Source organism: Melitaea cinxia, chromosome 13, assembly GCF_905220565.1.
Source record: "Melitaea cinxia chromosome 13, ilMelCinx1.1, whole genome shotgun sequence".
Taxonomy (NCBI): domain Eukaryota; kingdom Metazoa; phylum Arthropoda; class Insecta; order Lepidoptera; family Nymphalidae; genus Melitaea; species Melitaea cinxia.
The window spans coordinates 12,764,876-12,782,942 of NC_059406.1; the positions used below are offsets into that span (position 1 = coordinate 12,764,876).

An 18,067-nucleotide genomic window follows, 5' to 3' on the forward strand; every position below is an offset into this window, starting at 1 on the left:
CAGTTGTACTACTTTTTGTTTAATTTTATTTCTGTACTGCTGTTTTGTCCTTTTTTTACTATGTAAAAGTGTTTGACTATATTTATTTAAGAAGTAATAAAAAAATGAAAGATATTAGTCAAATAACTAACCCTAGGAATTTCTCATTAATTTTAAAATGTAAAAAAAAGCTTAAAACTGGAGACAAATGTAAATAAAGAATTATATAATTTTTGGTAATAAGGCTCAATATAGAAAACATTTTTTCTAATTTATGAAATAAATAACCATAACCACTTGATTTAATATAAGATAAAACAAATATATAATAATTATATAGGATAAAAGAAATTTTACGGTGGACATCAACATTAAAAACCTTTAAAATAACAAAAAAATCTACAACTTAATTTATTAAAATAAAATAAAATTAGTTCCACTACAACTCAACACACAGACCTTTATATATGTGGTTATATATCTTATTATTATTGTGCTTATTTACATTTCTTAATAACAATCTTTGGTCTTAATTTCACCGTTCTCAATTTATACATGTGACTCATAAGGAAGAACGTTGCAGGGAATGTCAGTAACAGCAAGTAGAGCCTTAGGTAAAATGGCATGTCGAAAGTGAAGTTCCATTCGTTAGGCAATGATATTGTGAATCTTTGAGTTTCTTCAAAGTAAGGTATGCTCCGTAGGATGACAATTGATTCGCATAAAATTCCAAGTGGGTACAGAGGTATCCACATGGTGTAACGAAGCCATGTCAGTATATAAATATTCTTCTTATATATCTGTGTTATGTAAAACGGATACCTGAAAAGAAAAAGAGTAACTGGTAAAATATTGTAAAAAATACAAAATGATCATTCAAGAAAATATATTTTGAATTACCAATAAATTTCATTATAAACCAATTTCTTTTGCTCACCATTCATTTATTTTCAAAACAGTTCATGATTTTTCAATTCAAAAATATTTACAAACATAATTGAGAATTATACCTTAACATATCTTTGTGTTAATTTTCAAACTGTAGCTATGAATCTAATTAGCTTAATCTAAGGGCCTGTTTCACCAGTTGTGATTTTTATTAAGAACTAAACAACAATACAAAAGTAAAATAATGATGCAGAAATAACACAATTACATTGTAAGAGTATTTATTTTATCGTCGACATTTTTAAGTAATATTATTTAAAAAAAATTCATCTTCACAAGGTTATTTATTACATAATTCAGTAGAGTTCTAGTTCTAGTTCTAGCAACTTTAACAACATCAAAATTTTATCCAAATTTACTATTATTGTGGTATTAAATTATCGTTCAACTGTTTCACTAGTTATCGCTCGCTTCAGCCTGTCATATCCCTGCTGGGCATAGGCCTCTTTCTCCATATAGGAGAAGGGTCAGAGCTTAATCTACCACTGCTCCAATGCGAGTTGGGGAATACATCCCATACTATGAGTAACGATCGCTATCAGATGGACATGAAATACTTCTCCGAGGCACGGTGGGGAGACATAGAAACACCCAGATCACGGCAAACATCGGTATGGCCAATACAAATGTTTGTCATGTGCGTGGATCGAACCCGCAACCGCCTGCGCAACAGCTACAAACCAGTGCTGTGACATAGCTACAAACAAGTTGCGCTATTTGACGGATGAAAGGAACCGTGAGTAAAAAGTTTTAGAATATTTTTTTTACCGTTGAATTCTATTACATTTATAAAATATTTCGTATATATGAGTTTATTAATTTAGGAGAAACAGGTCCTACTGGAAAATTCTACCTCCCACTGTCAGTCTATGTATTCGTATTATCATCCGTGTTCGTTTTTTTTTCTCCTACATTACTTGGACATTACTTTATCTTATTTATTATAATATTGAATAAAGGAAAGGAAGGTAATGTCTACAGAGACATTAGAAATTTTGAGTAACTTAATGTTTTGACTAAGTTAAGGTTGCTCATAACACTGGGTACATTACCTAAGTTTGTAATGTACCTAGTGTTAAGATGTAAATTTTTATTTTATTGCTTGATATTTTTGATACCTTAACTTTCTTTTATTATTGTTTTTTTTTTTTGTAAATGATATTATTTTTGACTTTCGTTAGGTGTGTGTATCACCTTATGACGAAATAAATGTTTTCATTTCACTTCATTTCACATGTACCGTATTTTAAATTTAAAATGTTTTTTCAACATTTTTCACTTTAAATTCGTGTGTATCAGTTATTTTTTAAGACATGTACATATTAGAAAAAATGTGTTCTTTTTTTAAATACATTTTTAAGTTTAGATAATTTTAATGCATGTTTTTTGTTTTTAGCTATTTATTTTTATTTATATAGATTATAATAGCAATTCAATATTTTTGAAGTTATTCTATTGGTGCATTCGGGAGAAATAAGAGTAAATTTTTACGACGTGCGCGCACACCGTCACAAAAACCGACACCCTGAAGTTAACTAGTCAACGAAGAAGAAGTTAGCAACGCGAACGTGAAGATAGCTAGCCAATGAAGTATAACCTCTTACGTCCGTACATAAGTATAGTTCGCGTCATGTCAAAAGAACGCTGGCCTTGAAGCTGCGCAGAAGCGATTTATCGGTCTATTTGGTGGTACGGGTAGGGGGACGGGAGTGTTTATCAGGTGTCGCATGCTTGCCGGTGTGCTATTGGTTGACAGCGGTTGACAGTTCGACGTCGACTCAAAATATTATCGCGCACAAAAGTTTTAAATTACAAAATTCTCCATTTACTATTTATTTCACTAAAAAACAATTAAGTATCAATTTATCATTTTAAACACATAAAAACTATTAAGATACGAATATCGGGAGTACAGATAATTATTATTTTTGAATACGACATTTCAATAACTAAAAAATTTGTTATTGCTTTTGTTTAAAAAAAAATTGTGATTTTGTAAAGTGATAATTATTATACTTATTTAGTCCGAATTATTCGCACTTGTATTTCTAGTATTTTTTAATGTACCTGCCAATAACCATTATACGAAGCCGCGAGTGAAAGCCTAATTAAAAAATAAAACAGTAGTACTTGTGCGCGAGTATACCCATGCGCAAACGCACCCCCTCCAGTTTCTTTCAGCGTTCTTTTTACACGACGCGAACTATACACACATACATTTTTATCTTTTATTAATCTTGTAAAAGATTACAAATTATTTTTTAAATGAAAAAAAATATATTTTTTTAGTAGCTTACCTGACAATTTCAATAGTGCTCCACATTAGGAACAAATAGAAGACAACCGGTTTGGTTTGCATCCTTGGCTCGGAATCTATCAGTACAAATAGAATAAATGCACGTCCACTGACTTGCATAAACGGTACAAGGACTCCGCCCTTAAAATTAATAATAATACTTAGGTAAAAAGAAAAAGAAGACAGAGAGAGAGTTGCATTCCACTTTATGAATGTCAAAATTAAAAAAAGGAAAAATGTCAAAATTGTCAAAAAAAAAATGTTTCTGATATTTTTTTCAATAACTATCCAGGTAGGCTTTCAGTTCATTTTTTAGGTTAAAAAAATAAACAACAAACCTTAGTATATCCAAAGAGAGGATGCATGACTTCTAGATACATCATTAGTTGGAGAAACTTCACGGCCGGTCCAACATGCTCATATGTGTCCGCAACCGAATCATAATCCAACTTAGCATATCTTATGGCCATCACACTCAGCACGTAAACAAATCCAATCAATTGAAATAAGTTGTACAACACGAGGTAAACTTTCTTCAGATCTTCTGGAAATTTAAACGCCATTTTCTCATTCATTTATAAACGTTCTCAAGTAAATTACCATGCGTCGTTGTCTTTCGATAACTACTATTAAAATTACAGTTTAAACTACAAAATGTATCTATTATCTTGACTGAAGGCTAAATAATGATGTAACGTAAAGATACTATCATTTTAATCCATAAAATTTAAAGATAACTGGTTCTTTGTAATTTATTTTTAGATTAAATAAAGGTCCCAAGGGTAACGTTAGAATAGGCTTTTTCTGGTAATTACCTACTATACCTTAAATCGTGAAATATATTCGTAAGTCCTAACTATATTAGTAACAGTTACCATAAGGAAAATAGATAAAATAAAGTTTAATCCAGCTTAAGATGAGCCCTACGTTTAAAGGCTTCTGTTCATTCTGGATTTCAAATTATTTGGATCTAATACTACGGGACTCAAATCATGCGTTAACTAGTTGCATATATTGACTTTCATCCTCCTCCCAAGGGTATCGTGCAAAACTTCGAAACAAAAAGTACTGTGTCCTACTTAATATTAAGAAGTCAAATCGCGCTCAGTTTCCTTTAAATTTATTCTGTGATCTTGGCGTAATGTATGCGGCCATAATGCAGAGATTTTATTGACGTACGGCACATAGCACGAAATACCTATCTTGGTCGAAATTTGGGGCAGACTGACTGGGAAAGTAATTTAACCTTACAGAAGTTTGTAACTAAATGATACTGTGTTGTGTTCTTGTGGTGAGTGAAGTAGCCAGACCTCCTGGAGTTGGTCAGGACTAGGGTTGGCAACGCGCTTGCAATGCTTCTGGTATTGCAAACGTCTACAGGCTATGCTATCCTCTTACCATCAGACGGACCGTACGCTTATTTGCCAACTTTGTAGAATAAAGGGGGGCAGAAAAATAAAGAAAAAATATTAGACATTAAATTAACGTGTATATTTTTATTACTAAAACTATTTTAAAACGGGATATTTACCATATTTTTTAATTCCATTTTACGGAGCTCGATAGTTCGACATTATCTACGAATAAAGAAAACTAAAGAAAAAGTACTTTTTTCAGACTTTAGTATCGTATGGTGTCATCCAAAAAAAGTTTTTAAATAGCTTTATTATCCGGAATCGGGTCTTTTACAGTTACAATAAAGTATAAATAGACGAAGCACGCAGTTGCACCTATTTTATGTTTCGATATTTATCTATCACATTTAAATAAGCAATGGTTTTTTGGACACAAGACTAAAACTTTTCAACTTGATAAATTTTACAGTATAATGAAACTATAATGATGTGTCACGTATGATTACATAAGCCCTTCATTTTCGACCTTGTATAAATGTATCTTTAGTTATAATTTTTTTTAAGTATGATAATTAACATTTTTTATTATTATTGTTATTTTTTTATGTTAATAAACTATCATTGAGGTTGACTACAAAACGTAGTCGTATAACATTTTCAAGTAATGCAAAACATTAAAATAAAAAATAATTTCCGCCTTGTATCACTCAAAATACAGGGTCCAAAAGTTCGTTAACATTTCATAAGATGATATAAAAAAAAGCTATTTAAGTGAAATCTTTATTGATTCTGACAATATTCGCTCTTAACCTTAGATATAAAAAAAAAAAAACAATCTATTTGTAAAAAAGTATCATCGATGCGACGCATTCCAAAATGCGACGATGTTCGAAGATATTGTTCATGTTGCACTGCACTTTTCTCACTATTCGCTTATGACGTCACCACAGTGTCGTCTACGCTTGACAACGGCGTGTAGTAAACGGATTAATGGTGAAACGCTAGGGATGCGTCAGATTTGCGATATCAGATTATGGCAATTTGATTGATTTTAGTTGATTTGATTTTTTTATTTCTTTTGCTATTTATGTGTTAGCTGATAGTTTTATGTTTTTTACATTTTGTTTTATTCAAATATCAAATTATTTATAGAAAATATAACACGTTTGAGTTCAATTTTGAATAGCTTAAAAAACATCTATACCATTTTGACCAGCTAGTTGGCGCGTTGAAATTGATAATACATAGAGGCTAAAATAGTATATAATTATTATAATGAATAGCTCGTTGGCGCAGTTTGTAGTGACTCTGCTTTCTGCTCCGGGAATTGTGGGTTTGATTCCCACCTCGAGTCTGGGTGTAATATATATTTATTTATATATCTTATTTATATGTAAGTATATCAAAAAAAAAAAAAAAAAATGTAGCTATACCAGTCGGCTGTCATCTATAACACAAGCATTAAGTTCCTTACTTTAGGAACAGATGACGGTGTGTGTATATTATAAATATTTATTAATTTATTATTTATTTATACCTCTTGCGTCACATCCCTAGCGGTCAACTTTAGACGACTTCGACGTTCTGGACATAACATTTACGTGGAATAAGAATGCATGGTTTTATTTCAATATATCTCAGTATGTGTAGCTCTAAAAGACTTGTTTTTTATACTCAAATGTTGCAGGGATATTTTATTTTCAGAAGTGTTGAATTATAATACTAGAAATATTTTTTAAATAATTTTTTTTAATATTTTTGTGGTGCGAGTTTTTTTGTCGCCTATAGACTTCGTTAGCGCACAAGACTCGGTAGCCCTTGTCAAGTATAGGTGAATATGGCGTTCAAAAGGTTAAAGATGTTTTTTACACCGCTTTCGAGTAAGTAGACGTTCTAATTTTGGGATCGTGTGATGCTGTAGGTACGCCAGATCGTGATTTTTGTTTTTTCGCAAAATTTTTCTTGCCTTAGTGTAGAAAAATCGTTGTTCGATAGTACTCGCGTACACACAATGCGCGTTGTTTTCTTCGAATGATGCCATGGGACTAAATTAAATTGTAAATTCCAATCGTCCGCTGTAACATTTCATACCTCGACCGCCCCGCCCCACCCTTCCCTCACTACTCGACGCAGCTACCGATTAAAGTGTTAACGGACTTTTGAACCTTCCTGTATAAGTTTCGAATTAATTAATTCGTATTCAATGTGATTTTCTTGATTAAATTATACATTTTTCTAATTTTTCATTATCTTTTTACCTGACTGCCTAGGAATGTATGCCTTATGTCATAAACCGTCAAAGGCTAGTCAAAAGGAGTCTGCACACTCTGGATTAATATATGGAAATCATCTGAATTTAATAGAGAAATGATTTGGAAAAGAATTACTTTAACATGCTTATGACGCTTCTGGTGTTGCAGGCGTCTATAAGCTACGGAAACTGCTTTCCATCCGGCAGAACCTAAGCTTGTTTGCTGCCCTAGTATAAAAGATAGAATAGTATAAAAGACAATGCTTACCTTTCCTATATCCTATTTCTTCCTTCTGTAACTTGTCGTACATGCCGGGGTAGTCTTGCATGACATCTCTAGCTTCCTCTTCACTATCGTGGCCATCATCAGATTTCCATAAATCAAAGTTTATCTGCGAAAAAAAAGGTTAAAAGGAATACACGCAACAATATTCTTTGCCCACAAGTGTGTTCCATGGGTAGGTTTTAATTGATCATTTGTCGAACTCTGACTTGATCTTTCATTTTACTTTTTAACTTTATGGTCTCTATTTTTATTGTAAAGAAGTCTAAGATACTTCTTGTAAAATTAATTACAAACGAGTTCTTTAAAATTTGTTCAGTACTCTTGAAACCAGAGTAAATAAATAAATAATAAAAGTAAGAAAAACTTAGGTAACTTTTTTTTCGAATTTTTAAAAGATGCATAATAGGAAACTGTATTATTTATTTGTTTAAGTTCTCCATTTTACAATGCACTTACACAAACTGTTTTACTTTATATTCGTAGGTAGTATTTTTTATTTATTGTTTCAAAATCTCAATTTCAATGTTCAAGGTACACAATACAGACAAGGTCGAAGCATGAGTCAGTTTTATTCAACTTGAACGCATCGCGGAAATCGGAATTAATATGTTTATTTTATTAGGTACAAAGTTCCAGTTTTTTAGAATCTAAAGGGGGCCATTGACGGTCAGTTCAACTGATCAGTTTAACTGATAAGTTTTGCGCGCTCTCCGAAATTTGATCGTGAGTGTAGAACCATCGCTCCAGAGTTTTAACTGACGACGCGCCACGTAAATCCATCCCGGCGCGTCGCGCCGAACTAGGATTGTTGATAAAATATCGATATATCGAAATATCGATATTTATTACTAATATTAATTTGATATTGAAATTTTAATATCGACAATCGATATTTTGAAGTAAAACTTCTTTACGCACACTTGACTTGGGAAGTAAGCTGGTAAATACGTACTGAGATTGTTACGAAAAGTGTGATCAGGCGAGGCAAACGGAAGTTGAGAGGGACACATTAGTTAGTGAAAGTAGAAAGAGAGACAGACTTATGTTTCGTAACGCTTTGTTTTTTTTTAAGTAAATTTTTATTATTTTATTTTTTCTCGTCAATTATTTAAACTAGAACATAATGATAAGTTTATTATGTTCTAATTTAATCCACTAACTTCTTCTAATCTACTGAACTTTATTTACACTACATTATTTTTTTAACCGACTTCCAAAAAAAGAGGAGGTTCGCATTCGACTGTATTTTTTTTAATATGTATGTTACTTTAGAACTTTTGACTGGGTGGACCGATTTCGACAATATTTTTTTAATCGAAAGATGTTGCGTGTCATTTGGTCCCACTAAAATTTATTTGAGATCTAACAACTGCTTTTGGAGTTATATCTAATAATGCGTTTTTACTTGACTACTTTTTCGTCGACCTACGTTGTACCGCATAACTTTTACTGCGTGTACCAATTTTGATGATTTTTAATTTAATCGAAAGCTGGTGTTTATTATGCGGTTATATTTAAATTTCGTCGAGATCTGATTACAACTTTTGGAGTTATCTTTGATCACGCGTATTTACTTGACTATTTTTTTGTCTACCTACGTTGTATTACTTGTCGATGTAGTTGAAGTCGGTTTTTTTTTCGTTTGCGAGCAAATACTATTATTTTTTTTTAGTTTAGTTATTTATATACTAGCTTTTACCTGCGGTTTCGCTCGCTTTGAACCCATTAAATAAGTAGAGAGATCTTATTTTTCGTAAAATATATATATTTTTATAAAAAGTATTCTATGTTGCTCTGATACCTCCAAGAATATATATACAAAGTTTCATGATGATCAGTTAAGTAGTTTTTGCGTGAAAGAGTAACAAACAAACACATTCACATTTATAATATTAGAAGTAATTGTCCTTAAACGAAATGTAATTTTCGTAGGCGATTCTCCACGCAGAGAAAAAGAAACAACTTCATCCTCATGGGATAGACATGAAAATATGATATTACTCTTGAAAAATTTGTCTAATGACTTTTTGTCACAATTTTTGTTACCTACATACCTGCTGAATTAAAGCAGTATTTAGATCAACCAAATATTTCAAAGTCATTAAATGCACTAAAAATTTGGATTGATAGTAAATATTTTACTCTGGTGCTATCGGAAATAGCTGTTGAATATTATTTAATCAAAAAACAAAAAATAAAGCTGTTAAATATTCGATTTCTTTTGCTACATCTATAGCATTTGAACGAATTACTTCTTTAATCAATCTTTTAGTGCCTAATAATCGTAATAGTCAAACAACTGCGCATATAAAACAACGAGTATTTTTAAAAACTCTTACTGAATATTGTACACATTATTGTTTTATTAAAATTGAACAATAATTACTTAGAATCTTACATTTTAATACACTTATAATTTAATTTGTTTTACAAATATACTGAATTATAAACTGTGTAAATTATTTTTGAGCCGACTTATGTTTATTTATTTTTTTAAACAAAGGCGATTAAATCAAATCGAAAAAATATCGATATATCGATATTTTAAAAAATATCAACAACCCGACGCCCAACTGCCGGTGTGTGTGTGTGTAATCGTCATTCCAACCAATCGCGTCATTTTGCTCGCAGCGTCCGCGGTGATTGAGAGTGTACTAGTGTAGTTTTTGTATTTAAAACGTCGGCGACAGTGTCCCCTAGACGAGTCATAACGACAGAATTTATTGAAAAATATGAAAATTCAGAATGTTTGTGAAAAACGGACGAAAATTATAACATTTAAAAAAAAAGTTTTATTTTACACCTACTATTTTTTTTAATACATATTTATAACATATACACACGGTCGTTTCTTCCTACAGTAATCAATGTAATGCTTGTGGTATAGGTAACTGCCGGCTGATGTAGATACTTTTTTTATAAATACATATAAATAACACTTAGAAATAAATAAATACATTTATAATTAATGGCATTAACGACACCGTGCATGATCGATTGCCCATTGACATACTTATTACAAATGAGGTACAACTAATAATAAAAACTTTTCATATAAAATTATAAATCATTGTAGACCAGTATATGGCAACAAACAGTAGCCGTTTAAGAATTAATGTTTCTTCTTCTTAATCAGAATCCATTTTTTTTTCTCGACAAAAATAGGTAATACCTACACGTCCTTTAAACAGCCCGGTCGGACGAAAACTGAAGGGCCGGAGTGACGCCAGTCAATGGGCAAATATTTCAACTGACGCGAAAAACTGATCAGTTGGACTGATCAGTCCAACTGATCAGTCCAACTGATCAGTTCAACTGACCGTCAATGGCCCCCTTAAGGGCCTGTTTAACCGGTTGCCCTTAAAGCTATCTGACGTGTCTAATAGATAAAAGTTTATGATATATTTTTCTTTTTCTCCATCGAATTCCATATTTTTCGCTAAATGTGAATCAAAAAATTGTAGTTTTTTTTATCATGATCTTTATTATTAATAATAATTGTGGTGAAACAGGCCCTTATGGTCCATCCATTTCACCTTCTGCTATTTAAGTCTACTCGTAACTTATGTGAAGGATAAATTTTATAAACAACCGGGGAAAATTAAAATTCACGAACAGACCCGTAGTAAAAAATGTCTCGTACAGTATTCATTGAATAGTTTTTTTTTACAATACGTCGATATAGTCGTTTCGAACTATTGGTTACGCGCTATTACTTTATTTTACTTTTACAATCGGCACACAAATCGGCTGAAAGGTGATTGTATTTTTACGATTCGTGAGAGAAACTACAACTAATTAGATATACGCAAAAACTCACTATCAGTTGAAACCCTGAAGATTTTTGAACGAAGTATTCTAGGAGCTCTATTAAACTATATAAATGTTAGAATATATATATTAATTTCTTTTGATGTACGTATAAGATGAAGATCAGTCTGTATTATACTGAATAAAATGACGTTTAGTCGGCAGAAAAATTATCCTATTTTTGCAATGGTTTTTTGTAGTGTGCTTGCCAAAATTATCTACAGAGCTGAATACTTTGAAATATCATCATAAACAGAGTTTATCTTGTGGTATCTTCATGGCTACAATGCACCTTTGATGGGTTTATGGGAGCATTATGGAAATTTTATTCTTTTTTTTAGTTTCCAAAAACACAACTCAAAGTAAAATAGTTGTAACTGTTTGTTGAGGAAAATGGGTGCATAGGTCTGATGGCTGGTTCTTTTATATAAAGAAGTGCACTGCCTGTGTTGAAGATTATTAAAAATAGCAAAAAGTTTTTTCATACAAGATTTATTATTTGACTAATTATTTCTAGTTTTGTTATTGAATAACATCTACATGTCCCATACAGTACTGTTTGGGTTACCTCACATTCGACAATGTTATTGTCTTCCAAACTAATAACCGTCTTTAATTTAGGTTATTTCTTACGAAATTGCTGTTTGCCTGATGCAGATGACGTATGTACTTCTGTTTATATATACTCAAAATAATCTTAATAAACTTAGTGTTAGATCGATTTTCATTGGGTTTGGTTTCCCTCATGATATTCTCTCAGACATCAACTCTCACTCAACCATAGACTGTACCACTGTACCATACATATCGGATGATATTATGTATATCAGAACTGTTTATTTTTTCTGTGATGTTCATTTATTTTAATTATTTAATTGTGGCGTTACTCACATATAAATAAAGACATGCCATTACAAACATTGGTATGTATTATTAAGTAAAATATATCTCAGAGACAGACATTACTCCTTCCAATTAAAAGCAAACCAGAGTTAGCTCTGTAGTAAAAGAAGGTGCTAAATTGAAAAAGACTATGGTGGGCTCAGCAAATTCATATGCTTTGTAACCGACTTCAAAAAAAGGATGAGGTTCTCAATTTGAATGTATTTTTTTTAATGTATGTTACCTCAGAACTTAATACTAGGTGGACCGCTTTAATAATTCTTTTTTTAAACGAAAGGTGGTGTGTGTCATGTGGTCCTATTTAAATTTTATTGAGGTCTTACAAGTTCTTTTCATGTTCATGTTATATTTAAAAATGCATATTTGCTTGACTATTTTTTCTTTGACCTACTTTGCATTATACCACATAACTTTTCAATTTATAATACTTTTTATTTTTTAACAATACAATATTGTACACTGTAACTGGCAGCTTCCTATAAAATACATCAATCATTAATAATACATTATTTTTGAACTTTTCTGGATAGTCGTAAAAATTAATGTAATACTTTAGTTGTTCATAAATAATATTACCTTCAACCAAGCTGGTTTTTGTGGTTGGGCTGTAAGTCTCGGCCACCAGGACGGTTTCTCCTTATCCAAAATTACTTCAACTCTGTTGTCGAAAATTCTGACTGTTGCTGCATCACCATCTTTGTTCTGTGATATCAATCGTATTTTTTTAATTTTTTTTGTATTTATAAACTACAAATATTAATAAAAATTAAAATTCATATCTTTAAAAATATGAAAATCTTAAACGTTTTGTCATTACATTTTATTTAAAAAAATAAGAATCCACAGAAAAAATACTCTCTAAGCTGAAAAAATAAATACATGTGTAATTCATATACATTTAAATTTTACTGTAAAATATTTTACCGGTTTAGTTGAAGCGAATAAATCCAAACTGAATTCATATTGACTATCTCCGTGCGCGCCTACTCCGCGAGTCGTAAACTTAATATTATTGTTGAATACACTGATATCAGGCTTCACAACATTTCTTAATTCTATTTTTAACGACACACTTTTGTCTGTTTGTGCCCAATAGACAAATGGACTTGGGACAACCATTATTTACGTTATTTTAGACTTAAATATTAAATAAGATTTTCCACCATGCAAATTCACTCGTGACACAATACTGAATTGTGTACTTTTTATAAAATAATATCGCTTTTAATTAGTTATTATCAATAGGTAATAATTTTTAATTTAAAAATTATTATCGACCGTGAGAAAAAACAACGATCGGTGAGATAGTGAATAATAAATTAACAACAATTTGACAAGCATAGATTGTTGTTTTAAAATTTATCCCCAATAGGGAAAGGCAAAGGACTATAATCCATACAGCCTAGTCTGAATTTGTAAGTTTCGTTCTGATATATCAAAAGGCCGGAGCCAAGTCTTAAGTAACTTTATTGTTCTTCTGATTCGATGACTGGTAGAGTAAGGCCGAAACCAAGTCTGAAATTTCATATTTTCGTCTACTCTTCTTTGTCTTTAAGTGATAGGCGAGGTCGAAACCAAGTCTGTAATAGGCCGAAGCCTGAAATATCAAAATAAAATTTCACATCCGATGAATGAAGGTCCTGATCCTGTTTCAAATATCATTGATAGTATTGCAAATAAATTCAAATATACTAGTATAGTTATCCAAATTAGTCAATAAATCTTGTGTATTGCGCGGGACATTTTTTGGTCCAGAAGTTGATAACAAGTTGGCTATAAATAAGAGGCGTTCCAGATTAAAAGCGGAGCATTCAAAAAATATGTGATCTAAAGACTGTGTAGAGTTGTTGGTGCAATGTGGGCAAACGGGCGATGAGATGATACGCATACGATTCAAATGTGCATTAAATCTGCAATGTCCAAATCTCAAGCGGCATAGTATTGTATAATATTTTCTGCTTCTATGTTGATGCGATTTAGTAAACCAAGGACTTTTTCCAATATCTTGATTTATCTGAGCATACCAAGATCCTTTTCTTAACAAGGTTTGTCGCCAAAGATCACGCCAATCAGATAGGATTTTTGATTTAATAGCAACTAATAGATCAGTGTATGGTACGGCAACATTCTCATCAACAGGGCTGCCGCTGTCACTGTCAACAATTGAACGTGCCAGAAAGTCCACATGTTCATTTCCCCTTACTCCTATATGTGAAGGTGTCCACAATAATTTGATGTTGTAGTTTCTTCTGGATAGTTGATAAAGGAGATGTCTTATTTCTAAAATGATGAAGTTTGTATTAGCACTGAATTGATAATTATCTAAAGCCTTTAGAACGCTCATACTGTCAGTAATGATCAGCCAATATTGATTAGTTTGTTTTTTAATGAATTCTAGGGCAGCAGTAATTGCTAGAGCTTCAGCTGTAAATATTGATATCTCCTTTTTCAATCTGACGCCTTGGCCAAACTTCAGATGAGGTACATAATAGGCCATGGAAACATTTATATCATTTTTTGATCCATCTGTGTAAACTTGTTTGAACTTATCAGAGTATTGTGCTATGAGGTTGTAAACTTCCTGGCGCTCTTTTAGCTTATGGTCAATAATAATATCGATTTGATTAATAAGACAGTCAAACTCCTTTTCGTAACACATCCAATTGCTAGAACTGTGTATTTTGTGTTGGTTATTTAGATTTAACATGAATGAATATTCGAAGAGAATAAATGGGTTATTAGAAGTTAATGGAGCATTTACAGGATATTTATTATGTAAGTAATTAAGCTTTTTAATTAGAGGATGATTACTAATGGAAAACAGTTTTAGCAAAAAACAGTATTTCAAATATTTAAATCTAAGGTGTAAAGGGGAAATGTTGCACTCGACCTGTAACGAATTAATTGGGGTTGTTTTCATGGCGCCAGTGATAAGTCTCAGGCTGTGATTTTGAATAATATTTAATTTGTTAACCAACTTGTCATTAGCAGAAAAACATAGAAATCCATATTCAAAATGACTGCGTACAAGAGATTTATATAGGGTAAGAAGGATTTTTGGATCAGAACCCCAATATGTTTTTGCAAGAGACTTTAAAATATTAAGAGCCTTAAGAGCTCTATCAACTATGTGGTCTACATATTTGTTCCATGATAAGTTATTCATGAATATAACACCTAAAAATTTAACTTCATTTGTGATAAGAAGAGATATATTATTATAGTTTATTTTAATTCTTTCAGACCCTACTTTATTAAAAACTATGACTTTAGACTTTTCAAAGCTAATGTCCAATGCAAGATAATTAAAATAAGAATTTAATTTAACTAAAGCTTCGTTTAACTTAAGATTTAGGGTAGTTATATTATTACTAGAACAATAGACTACCAAATCATCAGCAAACTGTAAATTGTATATATGAGAGCCTAGAATTAAGTTTAATCTATGTATATAAAGTGTGAAAATCAATGGACTCAAAATGCTACCTTGACATGTACCTTTATGAGAAAGCCTTGGACCAATAAGTCTATTATTATACTTAACAAATACCTTCCTACTGTGCAAAAAATTAAAAATCCATTGTATAACTTTTACAGGTAAACCAATCGCAGCTAATTCCGTGGATAGAATATGATGGTTAACATTATTAAAGGCTCCAACTACATCGAAGAAAACTCCAGCGAGAGCTTGCTTTGATTGTATAGCATTATAAATATCAAGATGTAAGTGAGCAATGCTCTCCCTTGAAGACCTGCCTCTTCTAAAACCAAACTGATTAGAAGGTAAAATATGATTAGACTCTATGAAATGTTCCAATCTTTGTTTTAAAAGTTGTTCAAATATTTTTCCCATGCAAGAAGTCAATGCTATAGGTCTATATGAATCAAAGTTAAACTTGTCCTTGTTGGGTTTTAAGATAGGTACTAAACAATCAACCTTCCAATCCATAGGAATAAGATTATGCTCCCAAAGAAGATTCAGGATATTTAATAAAATTAGTTTAGATTGAGAAGACAGGTGTTTAAGCATTTTATATGAAATGTAGTCAAGGCCAGGTGTAGAGTCTTTTCTGGATGAAATAGCAGAATTTAATTCGACAATGGTAAAAGATTTTATAATAAAATTTTGATTAGGAAGAATATGGCAGAAAGAATTAAGATTAAAGGCTGGCTCTACAGTATCTGGAGTATATTTTTTGAGAAAATCAAAGATCCAAGAATAGTCAGAGTTGTTATGGGAAGGTGGAGAATAGCTTTTGTTAAATTTTCGCATATACGTCCAAATGACTGATATAGGAGTCGATCTGTTAAATTGTTCACAAAGTTTTATCCAACTGTTTCTTCTCTCATTTCTGATAATATATTTTTTGGTGGCTTGTAGTCTTTTAAAATTAATGTAATTAGCCTCAGTGGGATCAGATTTAAAAGTCAAATAAGCGTTTTTGCTATTTAATACGGCTTTGGTGCAATTGAAATTCCACCAAGGAAGAAGTTTTTTTTTTTTATTTAAGTTAGAAGGAGAGCATGAAGATAAAGCTGTATTGACCAAAGGGTGCTTAGAAATAGAAGATGATTTCCACAGTGCTGAGTGTAAAATATCTGTAAATTTTGTGTAGTTATGAAGGGGGTCTTGTGTATCAAGAGAAAATTCAGTGAGCAATAGTTGGACATTTAAATTATAAATGTTCCAATCAACGTTGTTCAGGTTAGGGAAGCAGGGTAGTGAGCTACTATTGGGAATAGGAGTGGCATTGTAATGATTGTTATTAAGTAAAATTTTTGTGATTACAGGAAAGTGGTAGCTGCCTAAGGGATCGTCATGTACTGACCAGTCACACTCTAGAGCCAATGAAGGTGATACTATGGTTAAGTCAAGAGCATTCTGTCTCCATATGTGCGAACCAACAGTGGTCATACTTCCGTCATTAAGTATAACCAAATTATTGTTATTGATAGACTCTAAAATGTCTTTGCCTCGACAATTAGAAGTAGAACAGCCCCAGGCTGAGTTTAGGCCATTAAAATCTCCTGCTAGGAAGATTGGTTCTGGTAAACTTTTAATTAACCTGTCTAGTTTAGATTTAGAAAAAGCAGGATTGCAATTAGTTGGACTGTAAAAGCTTATGATAGTAAGTTCTTTGTTGCTAGAGTATTTTATACGAACAACAACATTTTGAATGGAGTCATCATAAAAAGTATCAATTTTAGAATAAGAAATAGAGCTATGTATTAATATGGCTACGCCATTGTGGGTGTTTCCTGAATCAAGACGAATTACATTGTAATGACGTATCTTAAATTTTTGACAAGGCTTTAACCAAGTCTCACAAATTAACGCAATGTGAATATTTTTGTCCAAAAGGAAATAATTAAAAATATGTTGATTGTGTAGAATACTCTGAGCATTCCATTGCACAATATTTAAAGTATCCATAAAGTACAAATTATTTATTAGTAACCTTTTTTAATGTATCTTGCAGGACATTTTTAATATTTTGGGAAGAGATAGGTATTTCATTATTTTTGTTTAGTGTTATAAGTTTTACTAAAGCTTCTGTAATAGATTTGAGTATTATTTCGGAATTTAAAAGAGATAAGAACTGATCAGTTTTGTTTAATGATGGAAAGTGAGAGCTGTTTAAAACATCAACAAAGCTTTTTTTCTGAAATTTATCTCTGTTAAGCTGGATTTTTTCTTTTTTAACAGGGCATGCAGGGGATATGGCAATGTGATTGCCAGAGCAGTGACAGCAACTGGCTGCAGTATAAGGAGTCTGACAATCTTTAAAATTGTGACCTTCGCCACAAATGCTGCATCTTTGTGAATTTTTACAGAATTTTGCAATATGACCGTATCTTAAACACTTTAGACACTGCTTTACTGGCGGGATGTACTGCCGTACTTCGAACCGCCAGCTGTTGAGGTCCACACTATCTGGTAAATTGGGACAGGAAAAGGTTATAGAAATTGTTTTTGTGGGGATTAATTTTATTTCTCCATTTTCTCTTACACGTCGCATAAATCTACGTATAGATATAATATTTTTCGTGCTAGTTAGAGCTGAATATATTTCTTTATTGGATAATTCTATAGGCACATGAGAAATAACCCCAGTGACCTCTGTAGCGGCAGCCGGAAGGGAAGCTTTCAGTTTGTACCCATCAAGATATTTTTTGTTGCCTAAGACCGCGTTAGCAAAAGCAGGTCTATCAAAGATAACTCCAACTTTACTTTTATT

At 31.7% G+C, this 18,067-nt stretch overlaps 1 protein-coding gene across 1 annotated transcript; it reads right to left on the bottom strand.

The window, feature by feature from the left end:
* Positions 1–366: 366 nt before the first annotated feature.
* On the bottom strand, positions 367–12,977 carry LOC123659150 (very-long-chain (3R)-3-hydroxyacyl-CoA dehydratase). Its single transcript, XM_045594404.1, has 6 exons — positions 12,753–12,977; positions 12,405–12,530; positions 7,098–7,221; positions 3,562–3,767; positions 3,225–3,364; positions 367–801 (listed from the first exon to the last, which is right to left on the bottom strand). The coding sequence occupies exons 1-6, from the start codon at positions 12,945–12,947 to the stop codon at positions 477–479; spliced, it is 1,116 nt and encodes a 371-aa protein (XP_045450360.1). The 5' UTR covers positions 12,948–12,977; the 3' UTR covers positions 367–476.
* Between the last annotated feature and the right edge of the window lie 5,090 nt (positions 12,978–18,067).

What these genes read in the sequence shown, in the direction of transcription:
- LOC123659150 (XM_045594404.1), bottom strand. Translation starts at nt 12,947, where the DNA reads ATGGTTGTCCCAAGTCCATTTGTCTATTGGGCACAAACAGACAAAAGT. An exon ending in TATTCGCTTCAACTAAACCG is followed by an intron (nt 12,531 to 12,752) that starts GTAAAATATTTT and finishes TTGATATCACAG; the next exon opens with AACAAAGATGGTGATGCAGC. An exon ending in AGAAATAGGATATAGGAAAG is followed by an intron (nt 3,768 to 7,097) that starts GTAAGCATTGTC and finishes TTAAATTTCCAG; the next exon opens with AAGATCTGAAGAAAGTTTAC.